The 18,541-nt window shown below is 40.7% G+C and overlaps 2 protein-coding genes across 4 annotated transcripts in view; one reads left to right on the top strand and one right to left on the bottom strand.

Moving 5' to 3' along the window:
* The first annotated feature begins 13,728 nt into the window (after positions 1 to 13,728).
* The window catches only part of sema4ab (sema domain, immunoglobulin domain (Ig), transmembrane domain (TM) and short cytoplasmic domain, (semaphorin) 4Ab), a 52,915-nt gene continuing 48,102 nt past the window's right edge, over positions 13,729 to 18,541 (top strand). Inside the window, exons 1-2 of one of the 2 annotated variants that reach the window (XM_079591464.1) lie at positions 13,729 to 14,046; positions 17,204 to 17,380. The gene's annotated coding sequence lies outside the window, so the exon portion shown is untranslated. The remainder of the gene's footprint in view (positions 14,047 to 17,203; positions 17,381 to 18,541) is intronic. The other variant, XM_079591469.1, reaches the window with a different exon arrangement.
* LOC306987333 (uncharacterized protein) lies at positions 14,342 to 18,138 on the bottom strand. Of its 2 annotated transcripts, XM_079591496.1 has the most exons (7): positions 17,937 to 18,138; positions 17,511 to 17,828; positions 17,117 to 17,422; positions 16,571 to 16,660; positions 15,663 to 15,703; positions 15,459 to 15,515; positions 14,342 to 14,555 (listed from the first exon to the last, which is right to left on the bottom strand). In XM_079591496.1, the coding sequence occupies exons 1-7, from the start codon at positions 17,989 to 17,991 to the stop codon at positions 14,529 to 14,531; spliced, it is 894 nt and encodes a 297-aa protein (XP_079447622.1). In that variant the 5' UTR covers positions 17,992 to 18,138; the 3' UTR covers positions 14,342 to 14,528. The 2 variants fall into 2 exon arrangements, with proteins under 2 accessions (XP_079447622.1, XP_079447623.1); XM_079591497.1 differs by lacking the exon at positions 17,937 to 18,138 and having other exon boundaries at positions 14,385 to 14,555; positions 15,446 to 15,515; positions 17,511 to 17,866.

Here is an 18,541-nt window from a genome sequence, read left to right as displayed (position 1 = left end):
ATTAAGCAGTGAGTGCTTTTCCGGACAAACAGGAGATGGCTGATGAGGGTGTTGATAATCAATCTTCTCAGCCACCCTGCCCCGTGTATGCTGAACTGGTGGTTTTATGGTAACGTTGGGGGAAAGATCGCTCACTATGAGAGCGTTTTTTCCCCAGTCATAAAACCACTAGCTCAGGTGAGCCTTTCATTTCTTCCCGATCTCATACTGAGATCGAGAGGACATGGAAGAACCCATACTCTGCTCGTGTCCACCGACATCAGCGGGCTAGTCTCACTGATGTTGAGGTGATAGGAGAGCATGGGTATGTGTCGATGCCGCCCATTGACGAGACGTTTGCAACTATCTCGTGTCTGGACAGGCGTCTATGAGAGCTCAAACCCTGCCAGTTGAATGGCAGAGCATACACGCCAGCGGGTCAGGCCGGTGCTACCCTGCACATCATGGCGGTGTTGCAGGTACACCAGGCCAATCTGCTGGGGGATCTCGTCCAGGGGGTGGGGCCCCTGAGGCGGTTACTGAGCTGCGCCACGGAGTGAACCTGGCCGACATCGGGGAGAAGAGAGAAAGTCTTTCTCCTCGATTCGCTGCTTTCGCCCTCTGAGCTTTTTGGCACCTCCGTGTAGGCGGTGGCTGGAAAGTTCAGAGAGGCGAGGGCGCGCTCAGCTGTATTAGGACAAATACATACCGCTGAGATCCGTATCCACACCCAGACAGACGGGAGGGCCTGGCCCATCATGGTCCGGGGACCTTAGACAGGGCCAGAGAGCCAGTGTCGCCTCTCGTGCGCCTCCTCCGTGGAGGAGTAGATCGCAGTAGAGGTGCAACTCCCGCAAGAAGAGGGATCTGAGGGAGGTGATCCAGCACGATTGCACACAGCATCGGCATGGATCACCTCCCCTGAGGGCGTGATTATATCTAAGCCCTCTCCTCTCTTCCCCGACTCCCCAGACGCTTTCTACATCAGGCCTGAGGCTGGGCTCATGGTTAGAACAATGTTCTGTTGGCCTGCCTCTGCTTGGTTAGGAGAGTGCCTCTTTCAGGCATGTAAAGGTGGTAGACCCCATGTTCTTAAAGAACTGTCTGGTAAGTCTTCACTTCGCACGCCGCAGGTGAGCTGAGTGGTCTTCTTTAGAGTAATTTTGTGTGCAACTAACACTAAAATTTATCTCTCTACAGACCTCGTTCCCTGTATAGAGCTATGGGGTCATGTAAGGTACATTTTTGGATTATTAGGGCCCTGAAGTCCCCCTTTAGGTGCCTAGAACGACTATCTTAGCCCACGGGCTGTTAGCCACCTCAGGGTAGGGTAGTTGGTCTCCCTCCCATAGGATTTTCATCTTGGAGAATAGACTGACGCTAGTGCTTCAGATAGATCTTATGTCCGGTCCATGGGACCGTCTGACTTCCTTCCTGAGTACATTGCCCCCTTGAGCTCTGTTTGGGTTTTCAGTGGGCTGAGCGATTCTGCAGCCAGTTGTATGAAATAATAACTATTTTTCTAGTAAGGCTGTGGCTCCTCCGAGCCCTCAGGTAGATCTATGCTTGCAGGCTGGCCCCCACCAGGGCCGCCTCTGTAGCTGGCCTAGGCTGTGCCAGGGATCGTGGAGGCGCTCTGCTTAAGCATTTCTGCCTCTGAACCTTCACTGTGTGAATATAGGTTCCTAGCATCCCTGTATGACAGCCTCCTCCAATGGGAGTCGTTAGGCCAAGGCCCGCCCCCTTCTCTGCATTCTGGGGCGACAAGAGTAATGCAGCGTGGTGCAGAGGCATGTTTTGTAAAGATCCTGGGTTAGGCCTCAAATAGGCCTCTCCGGTACAATGTGTCTTTATTGAGCAGGGTTAGGCCGCCTTTCGCCTCACGAAGAGGCTGGGTCTGTCTGCCCGACCCTGCCGTGCAGAACTAGCATACGGATATGGGCTGCCAGTATAGGCTTTACTCACCTCGCTGAGCTACTGCATCGGGCATCGGGTTGTAGGTGGTTGGCTCACAAACAAGCCCCACTCCCCTAGGTTGAGCACAGATACTTTTTCTGTCACCCCTAGAGCCACTGGCGGGCCCGCACCCTGGTAAACCTCAGGGTGAGGTGGAGAGTATTCCCCTGTGATACAGGGCAGGTCTGAGTCCTTCACTTTCAGTTCTGTATTATCCTACCTCGCACCACTATGGCTCGGGTTGAGCGGAAAGTTCTAGCCTTCACTTCTTTTTTGGTCGAAGTACGCTCCCCTGAAGCCAGAGCATTGCCATGAGCTGACGCCCATGCTTACAGATGGTAGGCCCCTGGCTCTGGGGCCTCCATTGAGGCAGAGTGGCGTATGTTGTACTCCCCTTGCTCAAAGGGTGCTAGCGCTCTTGCTGAGTACACTGCCATGGGCAATGTGATTAGGTACCAGAATGCTGTAGGCGCTGTGTAAACAGCTTATCTGCCAACGAAGGCTGCGCCATTAGGTAGTAGGCCTCAGCAGGCCTCCTGAATGGGCAGCTCCCTAGAGGGCGCTGTAGGCCAGCTCACCTCATGTGGCTGGCCTTGGTGGTTCGAGCAGTTGACTCACTGATGGGTGGTAGGCCCTAAACAGGCCTCCTCGGAAGTGAGTCCCAACATTGTGGGACATGCTTGTTGGTGTGGTATGATTCCCAACAGTGTACCTTTGGAGCAGATTGACTTGCTGTCAGCTAGTAGGCCCAACCAGGCCTCCCTGATAGGCGAGTCCCCAGTGGGCTGGCCTTAACAGGCCGCCTTCGAACTGTCACCCAGATTCAGGGCTCATAGCTACCAGTTGTTTAAGAGTACTATCAGGTAGTAGGCCTCCTCAGGCCTCCCTGAAGGTAATTCCCACTTACGGTGGCTATCAGGTAGTAGGCCTTACCAGGCCTCCCTGTAGGCAAGCCCAAAGGACAGGCAACTGGACAGCTAGCCTGACCTACTATCAGGTAGTAGGCCTCACCGGGCCTCCCTGAAGGCATGTTCTCACATATGTGATTATCAGGTGGTAGGCCGCTCCGGGCCTCCCTAAATGTGAGCTCCCAAGTATCGTGGCTGTCAGGTAGTAGGCCTCACCAGGCCTCCCTGAAGGTAGTTCCCACATACTGTGGTTATCAGGTTACAGGCCTCACCAGGCCTTCCTGGTCATGAGCTCCCACATGCTGGGGTTATCAGGTAATAGGCCTCACCAGGCCTCCCTGAAGGTGAGTTCCCACATACTGTGGTTATCAGGTTACAGGCCTCACCAGGCCTTCCTGGTTATGAGTCTCCACATGTCAGGTTACAGGCCTCACCCGGCCTTCCTGAATGTGGGCTCCCACATATTGTGGTTATCAGGTTACAGGCCTCATCCGGCCTTCCTGGTTTTGAGCTCCCACACACGGTGGTCGCTAGGTTACAGGCCTCACCAGGCCTTCCTGGTCATGAGAGCTCCCACATACTGTGGTTATCAGGTTACAGGCCTCACCAGGCCTTCCTGGCCATGAGAGCTCCCACATACTGGGGTTATCAGGTCACAGGCCTCACCAGGCCTTCCTGGTTATGAGCTCCCACATACTGTGGTTATCAGGTGGTAGGCCTTGCCAGGCCTCCCTGTGAGTGGTTCCCCAACGATGCTGGGTTCTGGAAGCTAGTGGCCGCTTGCTATCAGTTCAGCTGGCCTTATTAGGCCGCTGCTAAAAGCGAGCTCGTGCCCTGGCTCAACTAAAGTGTTCGTCCTCTGCAACCGGTTCCCTCCCGGAACTTCTTACTCTGCCTACAGCCTGGTTTCCTACCAGTCGGTCCATTGCTCCCCTCACCGAGGGTCTCTATGAGTGTTTGGACTCCTGAGTCTGGTCAGACGGTCGTAGGCCTCTCGTGAGGCCTCCCAGTTAGATCAGCCCCTAGGCCTTCACAGGCCTCCTCAGTGTTTCAAACACAAACACTGGGTAGATCCGTGGATCGAGTAGAGAAACTCCCCTCTCTAGCAAGGGTTGTAAAGCACTATGCTGAGTCATACTCTCCGGGATATCCCGTCTCTGAGATCCGGGCTGAGGTTCACTGCCAGCTTCGCAGTCCCTCGGGTTGGATGCTTTACCCAAGGCAAATGTCCAGAGGCTCTGTCTCCGGACAGACAGGAATTTGGCCAGACTGTAGTGTCCGACGTAGTGACACCAGGTCAGGCCGTCCTGGTGGCATTTCGGGTGGTATATTCCCCCGTATAGTGACTGGCTGGGGTTCCCTTGGGTTCCCTAGCCACATTCCCTAGAAGGGACCCCTTCTAAATTGAAGTTGTGGTCCTAGGCCTTTGAGCAGGCCCAGGTAGGCCTTCGGATTACATATTTGGAGTTCCTCCTGTTAGGCTTATAGCTTGGGCTATGACCGTAGGGAATGCTGTCACTGACAGCCCAGTGTGACCTGAGGGTGAGTGGTTCTTGCATTTCTTTTGAATTTGCTGGTTCTGACAGTTGTCACTGCCTCCTGGCATGCACTCCCCTTAGCATGGCGGCGTGGGTATATCGTTCCCCATAGCGTCGATGACGTATTGTTGAGTTCCCTTCGAAAGGGAACGTCTCAGGTTACAACTGTAACCTATGTTCCCTGAGAACAGGGAACGAGACAATACGTCTCCCTGCCATGCCTCGGGGCCTGCCTACCAAACAGTCCCTTCAGACGAAGGATGATTTGTCATGTTTGCAAGGCGCCCTTATATACTTCCAGGTCGCACGTTAATCATTCACGTAATGATTCACGGGCTGTCGCCGGTCAATGTGATTGCCGTGATTTGATTGTGATTTCAGACACCTGTCACGCCTGAGGCGTTCCCCATAGCGTCGATGACGTATTGTCTCGTTCCCTGTTCTCAGGGAACATAGGTTACAGTTGTAACTTGAGACGTTTTACAAATACGAAGTTTGGGAGTACAAGGAGGCCAACTATTTTTTTCTCTTTGCATGGGCATCAGGGGAAAGTATATGCTTACCATAAGATTTGACTAGCTACTCAGTTTGTGAAAGAATGACTGTTTTAACTTGAACTTTATTTGAGAAGTCATTTTGTAGAATTACTGGTCAATCTTTAAATGTAGCCTACCAAGTCAGCGACCATGCACATTTGCTGTAACGTTAATTCTGAATAGTGATTTTTAAAAAAAAAACCATTATGGTCCTTTGCATACATTTAATAGGTCGGCCGAGGTCCCAATCTAATATTCTTTTTTCAACATCACTTATTGTGCGTTCCGAAATGTCTGTGGAAGTGTCTGTCACTCATGTGCTTTGCTGTGGAGGATACTGTCAGTGCATATACTTACATTAAATGTTGTTGGTTTTGTGTTTGTGTGGTGTTTGTCATATGTTTTGCAACCCAGCCAGTTGTCACTATATTCCACTTAAAGGGGTATGTCCTATTGTGCCCTTTTACGAAGTCTTGATTTTATTTTTGGGGTGTACTAATTCATGCATAATTATTAAAAAAACTAATTATTTTTCACATATTTAACATTTTTACAGCACCTCTTTCCCCAGTCTGGCTCGAACACACCATACAGTTCCTGTTTCGATGAAGCCCTTCCTTCCGAAATCGAAATGTGCTGTGATTGGTTAGCTGCCCCAGTGTGCTGTGATTGACACCGCTTAAAGGTTGTGTAGGTAAGAATTGTCTAAAGAACTTTTTTTTAAATTGGCCTTAAACTGTCTTTTTATACCAATACATAATTAAAATGTAAGTACTTTGAAAAAGAGAGTATAAAAATTGAGTGACTGTAGTGTATTTAATCTTCAAAAAACACAGCTCATTAATTCCTACCGGGACGAAACAAGTGATTGGCTTGCGTGACTGTCACTCTCCGTCGCCATGACTACCGCTGTTATTATTGGCTCTGCGCACCCGTTTTTAAGTGGGAGTGAATGGAATTAATGAGCTGTGTTTATTGAAGATTAAATACACTAGAGTCACTCAGTTTTTTTTACTCTCTATTTCAGAGTACTTGCATTTTAATTATGTATTGGTATATAAAGACAGTTTAAACAAATTTGAAAAAGTTTTTTTAGACAATTCTGACCTATACCTTTAAGTAAACATTAGGCTATATCAACACTAATGTTCGCTAGCAGGTGAGCGGAGGCAAAGCTTTGCTCTTTTTACATCGTAGCAACAACATAAAACGTAGCTATAATTGGAATTATTAATAAAAAACGCAACTACAAATAATAAGATTTACAAGTTGTGATCCACAAACAACAGATTGTCCTAACAAAGTAGAAACTGCTCCATTTCAGTTGAAGCTTTTGTATGTAAAGCCTGCATCACTCTCTTAGGTTCTGGAAGCTGTCCTCCGTAAAAGGTGCAGCACACAGATAAACATTGGGATTATAATGTTCAGGAGTGTTTAAAATCCATTTTAACCACTCTAAGTCGGCCTAGGTAAAAAAAATGTGTTTAGGAAAAGGGATGGAAAAAACGGTGTCTCTTTGACCTAGCAGCAGCTAAACCAGCCCTTGCCATTTTTTTGCGTATTCTGTGGGCAGGGATTATTTAAATGAGTAACATTGTTACTGGACAGCCTGGAAAAAACACGTTGTAGTCCAAAGAGTCGTTCATTGTAGTTCTTGGAAAGTGAACTCTGTTAAATAAAAGATCTCCCTTTGGAGTGGACTTTGAACTTTGTAACCTTGCAGATCTTTATGCTCAACTAAAGTTGAAAAAGTGAAAAAGCACAATAGGACCCCTCGAAGTGCACACCGATTGTGTGATGATGCAATTATTTGTAATGAGGATTTGCATTTTATTACATTTTTATTTTGGTGATAACTATCACACTCACTGTGCTGTTTGCTTGTTGCATTTCTTGTCAACTGTAACTTCTGCAGGAGCCTACTTTAGAAGAGAACACCAGAAGCTATGCTAATAGTTTACGTGGGTGAGAGGGCCAAGGTTCAAGAGTCAATGTTCGCTACTGAAGAGTACAGCCAGGTATGTAAATTAATTTGGGATTGAGGAGTAAGAGCAAGTTGTCATGATTATGTTGTTAGTTCCTTCAAGCTTTGGCAATAATAATGTGTGATGAAGAGGGGGGTAACTGAGTCCGTGAGGATGTAAAAAAATGATGGCGCACTCGCAGAAGCACTTCGTGCAAGGTGGAATTTATTTACAGTGCCAATAGGGAAGATAGTCCATAGTGAAATATATACAAGTGTCCATTAAATGACACACACAAAAACCCAAAGTACCAAATAAACAACAAAGGGGAAAAATAAAAAAAAACCAGAAAATACTCCAACAAGGCAAAACAGGTATCCACAGTCAGAGGTGGGTAGTAACGAAGTACATTTACTTCGTTACATTTACTTGAGTATTTTTTGGGAAAAATTGTACTTTTAAGAGTAGATTTAAATGTGGGTACTTTTTACTTTTACTCGAGTACATTTCTAATAAAAAAACGGTACTTTTACTTCGTTACGTTGAGCGATGTTCCTCTCGTTACTTTATTTTAATGCAATACGTGTTGTTAAATGCGTAGTTTATTCCAATCGCGCTGTATCTTTTTTCTGGGCATGAGCGATGCTCAATTCACAAATGAATCACTCTTTTGAGTCGATTCTGTTCAAAGACTTCATCAAACAAGTGGGCAGATCTGTCTAAATCGGTTCGCGAATCAGTTTGTATGATCTGTTCAGTTTCCTGCACGCACTGAATCGTCTGAAGCGCTTTCAATTCACACTCGACTCGGAGTCGTAACAGGAAGATTTAAAAACATCAAGAGCGTTGGATGAAGTGGCTGTGGACCTACAGTACAGTCAAGTGAACGCAAATCTGCAAATGCATAATTTTTGCCAGCGATGAAGATCTCTATTATCTTCGTATGCTGAGGACGATATATCCTAGCTGTGAAATATCGTTCCACTGGACGATATTCGATTTAATTTCATTCAGGTAATACATTTTACAACCAAACAGATTATTACGATATGATAGCACTACTTCAAAGTATGACATTACCCGTTTTTTTTTTGACATATACATTACTTTATACAATAAATAAGCTACCATTGTCCACATATGAAATGAACACCCGCCATCCCGCGGTAATGTGTGTGTATTGCGCAGTCGCGTGCGAACTCAACTTGAAAACGAATGCCTTTGCCTGCCTTAGACACTGTTGACCAGTTTAAACATGCTTGCAGAAATATACATTTGATAACATTTTGGAGAACAGACAGAAGAAGATCCGTCGATGTGCGTTTGATCGTCGTTTCGTTTCAGATGTCCAGTAGCGGTCAGCGCGAGCACATGTGAAGAGTTTGAACTCTTTCTTCTCTGTGTCAATGTTTCCCTTTACATGCCTTTAAATGCAAAACTCTGCAGATTCACTATATTTCGACATTGTCTACTAATCCAACTGTAGTAAGTTACTATTATACAAACCAAAGGACAGGCAATGATTTTCGGGCTACAGATGGCAGAAATAATGCTTGTCTGTTCTGTTTTTGTGGCAAAGATAGCCTATCTAATTATGATAATAATAGTCATTTAAATAAAAAATATCTAAATAATATCATGTTTTATATATATATCATAGTATAGGCCTATGATCCGAAGTAACTAACTATAGCTACTTGAGTAGTTTTCTCATTGGATACTAATTATGATAATAATAGTCATTTAAATAAAAAATATCTAAATAATATCATGTTTTATATATATATCATATATATCGGCCTATGATCCGAAGTAACTAGTAACTAGGGATGGCTGACGCGAAACAGTCGTTCCGAAGCTTTGTGAGATCCCGAAGCGCAGATGATTCGAAACACTGATCCGAAGCGTGATTCAAAACACCCATGTCACGTGACTATGGCCAAACGAAGCCTCGAAGTGTTTCACCAAGTGTTTCATCAGGTGTGATCCGCCGAATCAGCGTTTGATTGACACGGTCGGGAACAGACCACACAAGCGCACATCTGTATAAAAGTGAAAGCAACGCATATTGACCTCGTGGGTTTTTGTGAGAGTAGTTTGATTTTGAGATAGCGGATTTTAGACATTTATAGTGCGATTTGTTTAGTTATATTTAGGCTTACATTTAAATTTACACAACACATTGACTGATAGGCTAGAGGCAGAGAGTATACATATAGTGACACATTAATAGATACATAGATATAAATATAGACAGCTAGATTAATAGATAGATAGATACATATATAGATAGATTAAAGATAGGCTACATATATAAATACATAGATAGATTATAGATACATCTAAATACATAGATAGATTATAGATACATATTATATATCTAAATACATAGATAGATTAGAGATACATATATCTAATTACATAGATAGATTAGAGATACATATCTAGATAGATTTGGATAGATAGATAAAATGGAGGCTCCCCAGAAGAGATGCCGTACATCTGTGGTGTGGGAGCATTTCCATTTAGAAACCCCAAATAAAGTGAGATGTGTGTATTGTGATCGGCAGCTTGCCTACTGCAACAATACATCATCCATGATGCGCCATTTGAGGAGCTGATGCCACAGTGGAAGTGAAAAAATACATCAACGATGCGTATTTGCCCAGAACTCATGATCCACTAACTTACTGGAAAGAGAGAGCAGTAATCTTTCCTCATTTGTATGTCCTAGCTAAAAAATATCTTTGCATGCCAGCAACAAGTGTCCCTTGTGAGAGGATTTTTTCAAAGGCTGGAGAAATTATCTGTAAAAAAAGAAGTAGGCTAAGTCCTTCCACAGCAGAGAAATTAATATTTTTGAATAAAAATATCTAAAAAAGTGAGACATTGTGGCTTGATTTATTTTATTAATATTAATTTTGCAGGACCAAAATAACATTATGCATAGTGAGGAGCCTAGGTTACAAGCTTCACATATTAGAAAAATACAATAATAATTAAAGCTGCAAGCAGCATTTATCGGTGTTCAAGCCTTTAAGGCCTTTGAGCACATTAAAGCATTTAAGACATTAAGTTGTATTTAGCAAGCTTTTAACCACTGACATAATAGATAGAAAAGTCCATTTACCATGATTTACAATTTACCATACATTTAGCATGATTTACCATAGTTTACCATGATTTATCAAAGTTTACCATGATTTACCATGTTCTAGTATGATTCACCATGATTTACCATGACTTACCATGTTCCAGTATGATTTACCATAGTTTTCCATGATATACCAAGTTCTAGTATGATTCACCATGATTTACCTTGTTCTAGCATGATTTACAACAATTGAATACATTCTAGTTTGATTTAATATGATTCTAGCATGATTTACCATAGTTTACCATGATTTATCTTTGTTTACCTTGATTTACCATGTTACAGGATGATTTACCATGTTACAGGATGATTAACCATGATACACCACATTCTAGCATGATTTACCCTATTTACTGTGATTTACCATGTTTCTAGCGTTATTTACCATGATTTACCATGTTGTTAGCAATAATGTGAAGCATCAGAACAAATGAAGTGATAAACTCTGACAAAATATGATTGTGTTATAATAGTAATCATTATGTAAGGGATTTTTTAGTGTCTAAATATATACATGTAAAATGAAAGTGAGCCAATAAGTGGTCTTCTACTGCCCTCTGCTGGACATTCTACTTATTAATAGTCTTTTAACATGTACTTTTACAAGTCTTGATTTTTACCAGTATTTTGCACTAAACCAAACCAGTTTTTCCATGTTAACTCCATTATGCATGCTTACACACATATTACACGTCCATCAAAATAACAAAGATATAGCTTTAAGCATTTGTTTGTTAGTCAATGCTGAAAGCTGATAAAAAGATTACAAATATAATCCTGCTGCTCTATCTAGTGGACAACACTGGTATTGCAGCCTCTATCTTACAGTTGAAGTGAATGAATGAATGGAAATTTGGTTTTTCACTTATATTATGGGAACGAGAAGGCGAAAAAATCTGAAAATCGGAGCTTAGATAGTGCTCGAGGGGCCCTGTGTAATGAGACCATCCTGGTGTTGGTGGGCGATTGGGGCCGGGAGTTATTCCCGTTCAAATGCAATCCTTTTTTGGCTTATATCTCGGGAATGCCCGGGCCAAATCGCACCAAAATCGAATCGAAGTTCCTGAGCTCCGCGACAATAGATTTCAATTAAGAGCCTGGAGAGGACCTTACCATCAAAATTTGAGCGCGCAACGACTTTCCGTTTTCGAGTTATGAGTGAATTTGTACTGCGGGGGGCGTGGCCTAAATGGCGGCCTCCGTTTCACTTCCACAATTCCCATTTCTCAGTGTGATACAATTGTCAATAGTAATACTCCAATAGATGAATTTTGTCAAAATGTGATTGTAAATGTTAAAATAGTGATTTTATAAAGTCTAAATATGAATTATAGAACAATATTAGTGAGTAGTATGACCAAATGACCAGAAGGGGGCAGTATTAAACCACTTATGTCAATATGACTAGTTTGCAAAAGTAGCTTTTTAACATAATAGCAAATATTTAATGAACAATTTTATTGACAGTAGTGGTTCTTGAGGCAAAGTTGTTCAGTATGAGGAGATCTATCAAAATATATGCATATTATGTGGATGTTTTTAACACCACGTGATTACAGAGATGGAAAATACCATTTACAGCCAATACAGGCAAGTCACCATAGGGAATACATGGTTTTCAAAGCTTTTTAACAGTTATAGCGCCACATATGGTCCGATCTCCATGAAACTCGGCGTGCTTCTTCAGCATGTTATGACACATATGCCTACCAATTTCTGTGAAGTTTTGAGTTTTTGTTAAGGATTTATAGGCTTTTGAGTGTAATTTGCCACGCCCATTTTTTAAAATGACCCTGTTACAGCCACCCAAAGGAAAAAGTTCAACTTTTTTTCAATAACTATTGATCTAGAGAGTCCAGAGAATTGTCTTAGACTTGTTTGGTTCTGATTGGGCGAAAAACCAGGGACTAGTTCGCAAAAGTAGGTTTTTAACATATTCGTGAATATTTAATAAACGGTTTGATTGACAGCAGTGGTTCTTGAGGCAAATATGTTCACCATGAGGAGATCTATCAAATGATATGCATATTGTGACGATATTTGTAACACCACGTGATTACAGAGCCTTAAAACTCGTTAGCGCCAACTAGTGTCCGATTTCTTTCAAAACTCTTACAGACCTCTGGGGCCATGAGTTGAACACGCCCACCGAGTTTCGTTCTGATTGGCCTCCGTTAACCTTGTCTAATAGGTGATTCAACTTAATTGGCCAATGGCGGCCATGTTTTTTGAGATACGCCAATATCCTTTTACACATACATGGGGCCTTGGGCCAAGACACTGCATACCAAATTTCAAGTCAATCGGACAAACGGTCAGGTGTTTATATGTTTTTTCTGTGTTTTAGCGCCACCATGTGGCCAATCGACGCAGTTTTTTTATCGTGACCTCAGATTGACCTTGTACACATGTGTACCAAGTTTGGTGAAGTTATCTCATTTACTACTTGAGTTATAGGCGTTTTAGTAATATAGGCTCCGCTTACAACGTTAATTTTACGCCCCCTAGCAACCGTTAATCGATAATCGAACTTTTTTTCAATAATTATTGATTATCAGACTCCAGAGAATATTTCTGCACTGGTTTGGTTCCGATCGGGTGAAAAAACCTAGGGCTAGTTTGCAAAAGTAGGTTTTGAACAAAATCCAAAATGGCGGAAAAATTTGCATACCGGAAATGAAAAACCTCCGCGATATTTTCTTCGTCTTGAGCCAAGGATTCCAATGATATAAGACACTTGAGTCTAGGACAAAGGGTTATTGAGATATAAGCAAAAGAGTGTGATTTTTTAGTTTTTTGCGCTATAGCGCCACCTATGGGCCAATCGGGCTCATAATTTGATAACCTCTCCTCGATTTTTGTACTACCTACTGGCAAAGTTTCAAGTCTCTAGCACTTACGGTTTGGGCTGCACGATGCGTTTTACAGGAGAATAATAATAATAATAATAAAAATCGGTACAATTACAATAGGTTTTCAGCACTTCGTGCTTGAACACCTAAAAAACAAAACATTTTTTTTTAATGGCTCGTCAAGGTTGTTTCAGATCAACACCTGCAAGTGACCACTAGGTGTCACCGTGGAGACGGGTGTCGGATTGATTCGAAGCCTCGAAACAATATGAACCATTTGGTTCAACTGTTTCATTGCTTCACGAAGCCTCGATCTGCCCATCACTACTAGTAACTAACTACTTGAGTAGTTTTCTCATTGGATACTTTTTTACTCTTACTCAAGTAACTATTAAGATTGTTACTTTTACTTTGAGTAAATATTTCTAGAAGTACTTGTACTTTTACTTGAGTACAGTTTTTGGATACTCTACCCACCTCTGTCCACAGTATACTGACGTTTGCTTGAGGCACCGCAGTTGCACTCTCGCTCCGACTTGGTTAACAAGTGCTGACTTCAGGTTTGGCTTTGGCTTAAATAGGCCAAACCCCGCCCCTTTTTGGGCCAGACCAATTAAAGGGACATATAACATTTATAAACATACAAATATTTAAGCTATTTGATCATCCATAATTATTCCTTTATATATATATATATATATATATATATATATATATATATATATATATATATATATATATATATATATATTATATATATATAATAAACACATAATCCATTCACACATAATAAATCTAACACATAATTCTTGCATTTAAAATGCACACACTAACACATATTCACACTAGACAATGGTTTCGTCAGCTTCCGGTTTCGATGCGCAGACGCGACCCGGCCGTGACGTCATAAGCGAACGTCGCTCGGTCGTTCGGTTTGGCCGGCCCAACTTTCCCGCGGGAAGACTGACTACACCACACAGACAAACAACACAGGGACGAAATGACAAGACAGTGCACTATAATTGTATGAAGTGACCGGGAAATTAACATTGCAGAGAGAGTGAAGAAATGGATGGATGATCATGTGCTATCATGATCGCGTGGGCACCCGTTCCTATGATAGCGGCAAAGGCAGGGAGGATCGAGATGGATGAATGAGGTCAGTACATGTGCTTATGTGTGTGTATCAGTGCTGCTACCCAACGGTGGCAGATAATGTGACATAATGTAATGCAAAATACAAAACAAGCCCCTTGTTCTCTATTTCGAGTTTTCCTAAACCATATAAAAGCTATAAACAGCGTGAAATATACGTCGCTATTCCCTGAAAATCTTAAAATCTCAAATACAATTTATGCACATGCATATTCAAAAGAGGTTCCTCAAGAATCTTAGCACCATAATAAAAGTTGACTTCCTAACAAAGGATTCAAAGGCAGAAGGCAATTTCTGTTGCAATTCCAGCTTTTAAAAAGTAAAAATATCTTTATTTGGAACCAAGAGGAGACATAATCAAACAATAATACAGTTTATTCTTATAATTTTGGTTTAACAACAACTTTGGAAGGATGTAAATTTCAATATAATTAACTTTCATTTCAATGATTGTTTGGCATACTCCAACATTCATTTACATTCCTTTCAATAACACTGATCTCCATTGATGCCCTGAAAAAGAGGACAGATTATCTGAAGAAAATCTGACAGTGGTCTTCACAAGGCTGGGCTGTGCAACGTGATCTCATGATAATGCGCATGCCGTGTTTCAGTCGATGTACAGTTGAAAATGGGAAATGTGCGGCCAGAGAGCACTGCGACTGCAACACATCGTCATTTGAGCGACTTTTGGTACCGCTTTTGACATTTTCGCAATAAATAAATATTTTGTGATTACACTTGACTGTCTTGTTATGTTTTCTTCATAACTTCATGTAGTTTTGTAAGAAATTTAGGAGTAGGATTGGCAGCTCAAAATTTATTTGTAATGCTATATTGTTACTAAAACTGTAATTTCCCTACATCTCTGTCCATTACGTTTTATTCTTTTTATATTCTGCATAAAATGAGTATGTTTAGGTTTGGGAGCAGGGTTAAGAGATCTTACATTTATCTATAAAATGGTAAAAGGGAAATTATACAAATATCTTTATGATATGAAAGATTCGTAAATCTTTAACGCTTTGTAGCTGTAAAAACCTAATAACGCTACATTTAAATGTTGTAGATACGTCCATATTATACGTTTCAGCATCTATCCAAGTAAAATAAAGTAGCCTACGTTTTGTTGTCTTTGAAAATTACGTATTAATACCTACGTATTACAATGAGACCAGGCTGCAATGATTAAATACTGTTTCACATAATTCATACACTCTAAAAAATGCTGGGTTGTTTTAACCCAATTTTGGGTCAAATATGGACAAACCCATCTGTTGGGTTACATTTTTAAATTACATTTTTAACCCAACATTTGGGTTTGTCCATATTTGACCCAAAATTGGGTTGAAACAACCCAGCATTTTTTAGAGTGTATGATTACAGTCAAAAAGAATACATACATTTTCTTTTTACCTTTATTTTTTTCTTGTTGGACTTAAATTCAGTCCTAATGGGATCCACAGGGTAAAACTAGACAAAAAATGAAGTGTAATATCCACACCAAAACTATTATTGATTCTACTTGACAAATCATTTTGACTTGAAGTATGTTTTTTTCAAGATTTAAAAAAAATAAAAAACATATTTACATATATTATTAGATTATACCATGCTTACCATTACAGATGACATTTCTGCAGTCACTGCACTCTGTTTACCTGTTAAAGGATGATAAATACAATATATTTAATAAAAAGATACATTCAATGCAATTATGTGCTATGATGAAGCCACTGGCAGATTTAATGAGCTAGAAGATGACTACATGTTTATAACATAAGCACAGAAGCATGCAGTACAGTTTACAGTAGAATACTTTTTGAGTGATAAAAAACTCTCTCAGACTGATATATCATGTAATTGTGTTGAAAGAAAAAAAATTGATCAGTTTTGACATTATTTGTTGTTTAGATATTCCTCTTTATAAGAAAAAAGTATCCGCTGTATGTAAAGAGACCCACGTTTGGTTTTTGATGACTGAAAATGTGCACAATTTACTCATGGAGCTGCATTAAAATCTCCATCAAACCATACAGGGCCAGAATGAAGATACTGTTATACTGAACTAAACTGAAGATATTGTTTATACTGAAGATATTGTTAAAAAACTAAATCTAAAAGTATATTACGATATTTGTAATACTTCTTGAGTTGCAGTCATGCGAACTTGTGCAGTCATGCGAACAAGAAGTGGTTTTTCCCATTTTTGAACTTTCACTGTTGGCATATAATGCAACAAAGATTGCTAAAGTCAACAACAGATTTTACTTCTAGATCTACCAATCTCTGGGTATAAATGAAATAATTATACTCCCATCTTACTGCCACGTTTTTTCCAGCTATTTAAGTTTTTTTATACGCTTTGTTCCTGTGAATTGTGTATACTGCAGATTACCTAGACTTGATAAAACATGTTAATATTGGTAATAATTTCCTCAGATGTGCTGTTTCTTTTAGTTTGAATTAGTTTTACTTTTAGTTATAATATTTACAAAAAATAAAAAAAGATTGATTTAAATCTTTACCTTGGCATAAACAAATATAAAAGACCACCATAGTCAGGAATGCTGCCCCAAAGCCACAGTACAGAGGCAAGAAAGTCCTTTGATTCAATCCTGAAAGATTAACCATCACAATAAAATGAATAATTAATATTTAGTTCAATAGTGGAGACCGATGTTCAGTCCTTTGGTATTCTTTATATAGACCTATATATCTTGCTTGAATGTACGAAAATGTATTATTTAGTTCACACAACAGAGATTCAATTATAATTATTTAACTTATCCTTCTTATTAGGCCTTTTCTAATAATTTTCTAATCACTTAATCAGGGTTTTGATAGGTGTTTCTAACACACACAAACCACTGCCTTTTTTTTAAATAAAAAATTAATAAGGCCGTAAATGACCTTTTTGAATCAAAAAGTTTTAATTAATATGACAAACTTTTAGTGCAACAACTAATCTTATCTCTGATTTTCTTTTAAAAATCTGAGAATAAAATGGGGAAGTATAACACTAAACGTTTGTCCGGATATGTTTCTCTGAGACTTTCATAATTTATACACACCGTATCGCTTCAGAGTTTTGGACATGTTCTTGCCCTTATATTCAGCAAAGCATTGGATTTCATCGGCTTCTGTCCACTCATCTGCAGAAATCGAGAGATGAGCACGCGTGTATTCTGTGGCTGAATCAGTGGAGTCTGTCCAGGCGGATTCGGTCCATCCAACATGCGCTTTCTCTCCAATCCTCCAGAACACCTGCACTTGAGACGGGACATCTCCGGTCACCAGACACTGCAGCGGTACCGATGATGAGCCAGTTTCTGGTGGTGAGTATAAGATGTATAGTTCTGGTTCCACAACAGAGGGATCTGCAACACATATCATCAAGTCAGAATGTTATTTGTTATAGTGACCGTGACCCATAGAAAAGTTGATGAGATTTAACCCCAGATTTACCTGTTACGATCACCCTGCTTCCACTGCCGACAATAGCCATTGAGTTATACTGGCTAATGCAGTAGTACAAACCTGAATCATTCTGTTTTACATTTGTTAAAGTAATAACGCAAGTTGTAACATCACGTTGAAGTAAATCGGACTGAGAGCCATGCCTCGCCGGTGTGAGTTCACCAGTCCGTAGGTTCAGCTTTTGCCATGTTACAGCAGAATAGCAGTAAGGAACTCTTTGCTCAAATGTACATCTTAATTGTACAGTTTCACCAACTGAGACGTGTGTGAGTCTCGGTGACTGAACCAGGAGGAATGAGTATGTTGCTGAAAACGAGAGAATAAAAGCAAGTTTAAAACGAATATTCAACATGATGAAATATCAACGAGCTGAGATAAATGTGATGACATTCTTAACTTGCATAAAACACTTACTTTGTAAAGCTGAAATGCAAAAACATAAAATCCAACAGCACATCCAAGTACTCATGTTAACGGTTTTAAGACTCGGATGCACCTTTTAATGTCACATTTAACGGTCGCAATCTTAATACCAAAAGGTGCCAGTACACAAGAGTTTCATTGACTTGCAAAAAGGTTAAAAATAACCTCTCACCAGTGGGTGGACCTTCCTAGCATTTAGAAAACACTGTTGCAAAGCATACACTGAAATACTAATCTCTTTATGTTGCAAATTACACTCTTATAACTTGTAAGGTAACTTATTATGCAGGTAATGATGCTTTAAGCAAATAAGCTGCAAAGTAGCACTTATACTGTGTCTGTGTGTACCTGCTGAAAAACAAGCAGTCTATTTCAACGTGTCCTCTACAATTATTTGATTAGTTAGTATTTGTTTCTCTGTGTAGCAATCAATGCAAACTGAGAATTTGTTCTTGTCTGTTAACTACTCTTTTTGACAGTCTGCTGTCACAAGTTTTTATCTCACTACATGGTGTGAGATGAAAAGAGCAGTATGGCGTAAGAACGGACAATGCTGAACGCCCACACCTTCGCTCACAAGCTGACAATACCGTTTC

The sequence above is a fragment of the Phoxinus phoxinus genome (assembly GCF_949152265.1).
Source record: "Phoxinus phoxinus genome assembly, chromosome: 19".
Taxonomy (NCBI): Eukaryota; Metazoa; Chordata; class Actinopteri; order Cypriniformes; family Leuciscidae; genus Phoxinus; species Phoxinus phoxinus.
Note: the sequence above shows the minus strand (reverse complement) of the source record. Positions and strands in the feature narration are given on the sequence as shown.

Coding starts and splice junctions, on each gene's coding strand:
- LOC306987333 (XM_079591496.1), bottom strand. CDS start 17,991: ATGAGTACTTGGATGTGCTGTTGGATTTTATGTTTTTGCATTTCAGCT. Junction 17,423..17,510: donor AAGCAGGGTGATCGTAACAG/GTAAATCTGGGG, acceptor TATGTGTTGCAG/ATCCCTCTGTTGTGGAACCA. Junction 15,516..15,662: donor CAGAAATGTCATCTGTAATG/GTAAGCATGGTA, acceptor TTTTTTGTCTAG/TTTTACCCTGTGGATCCCAT.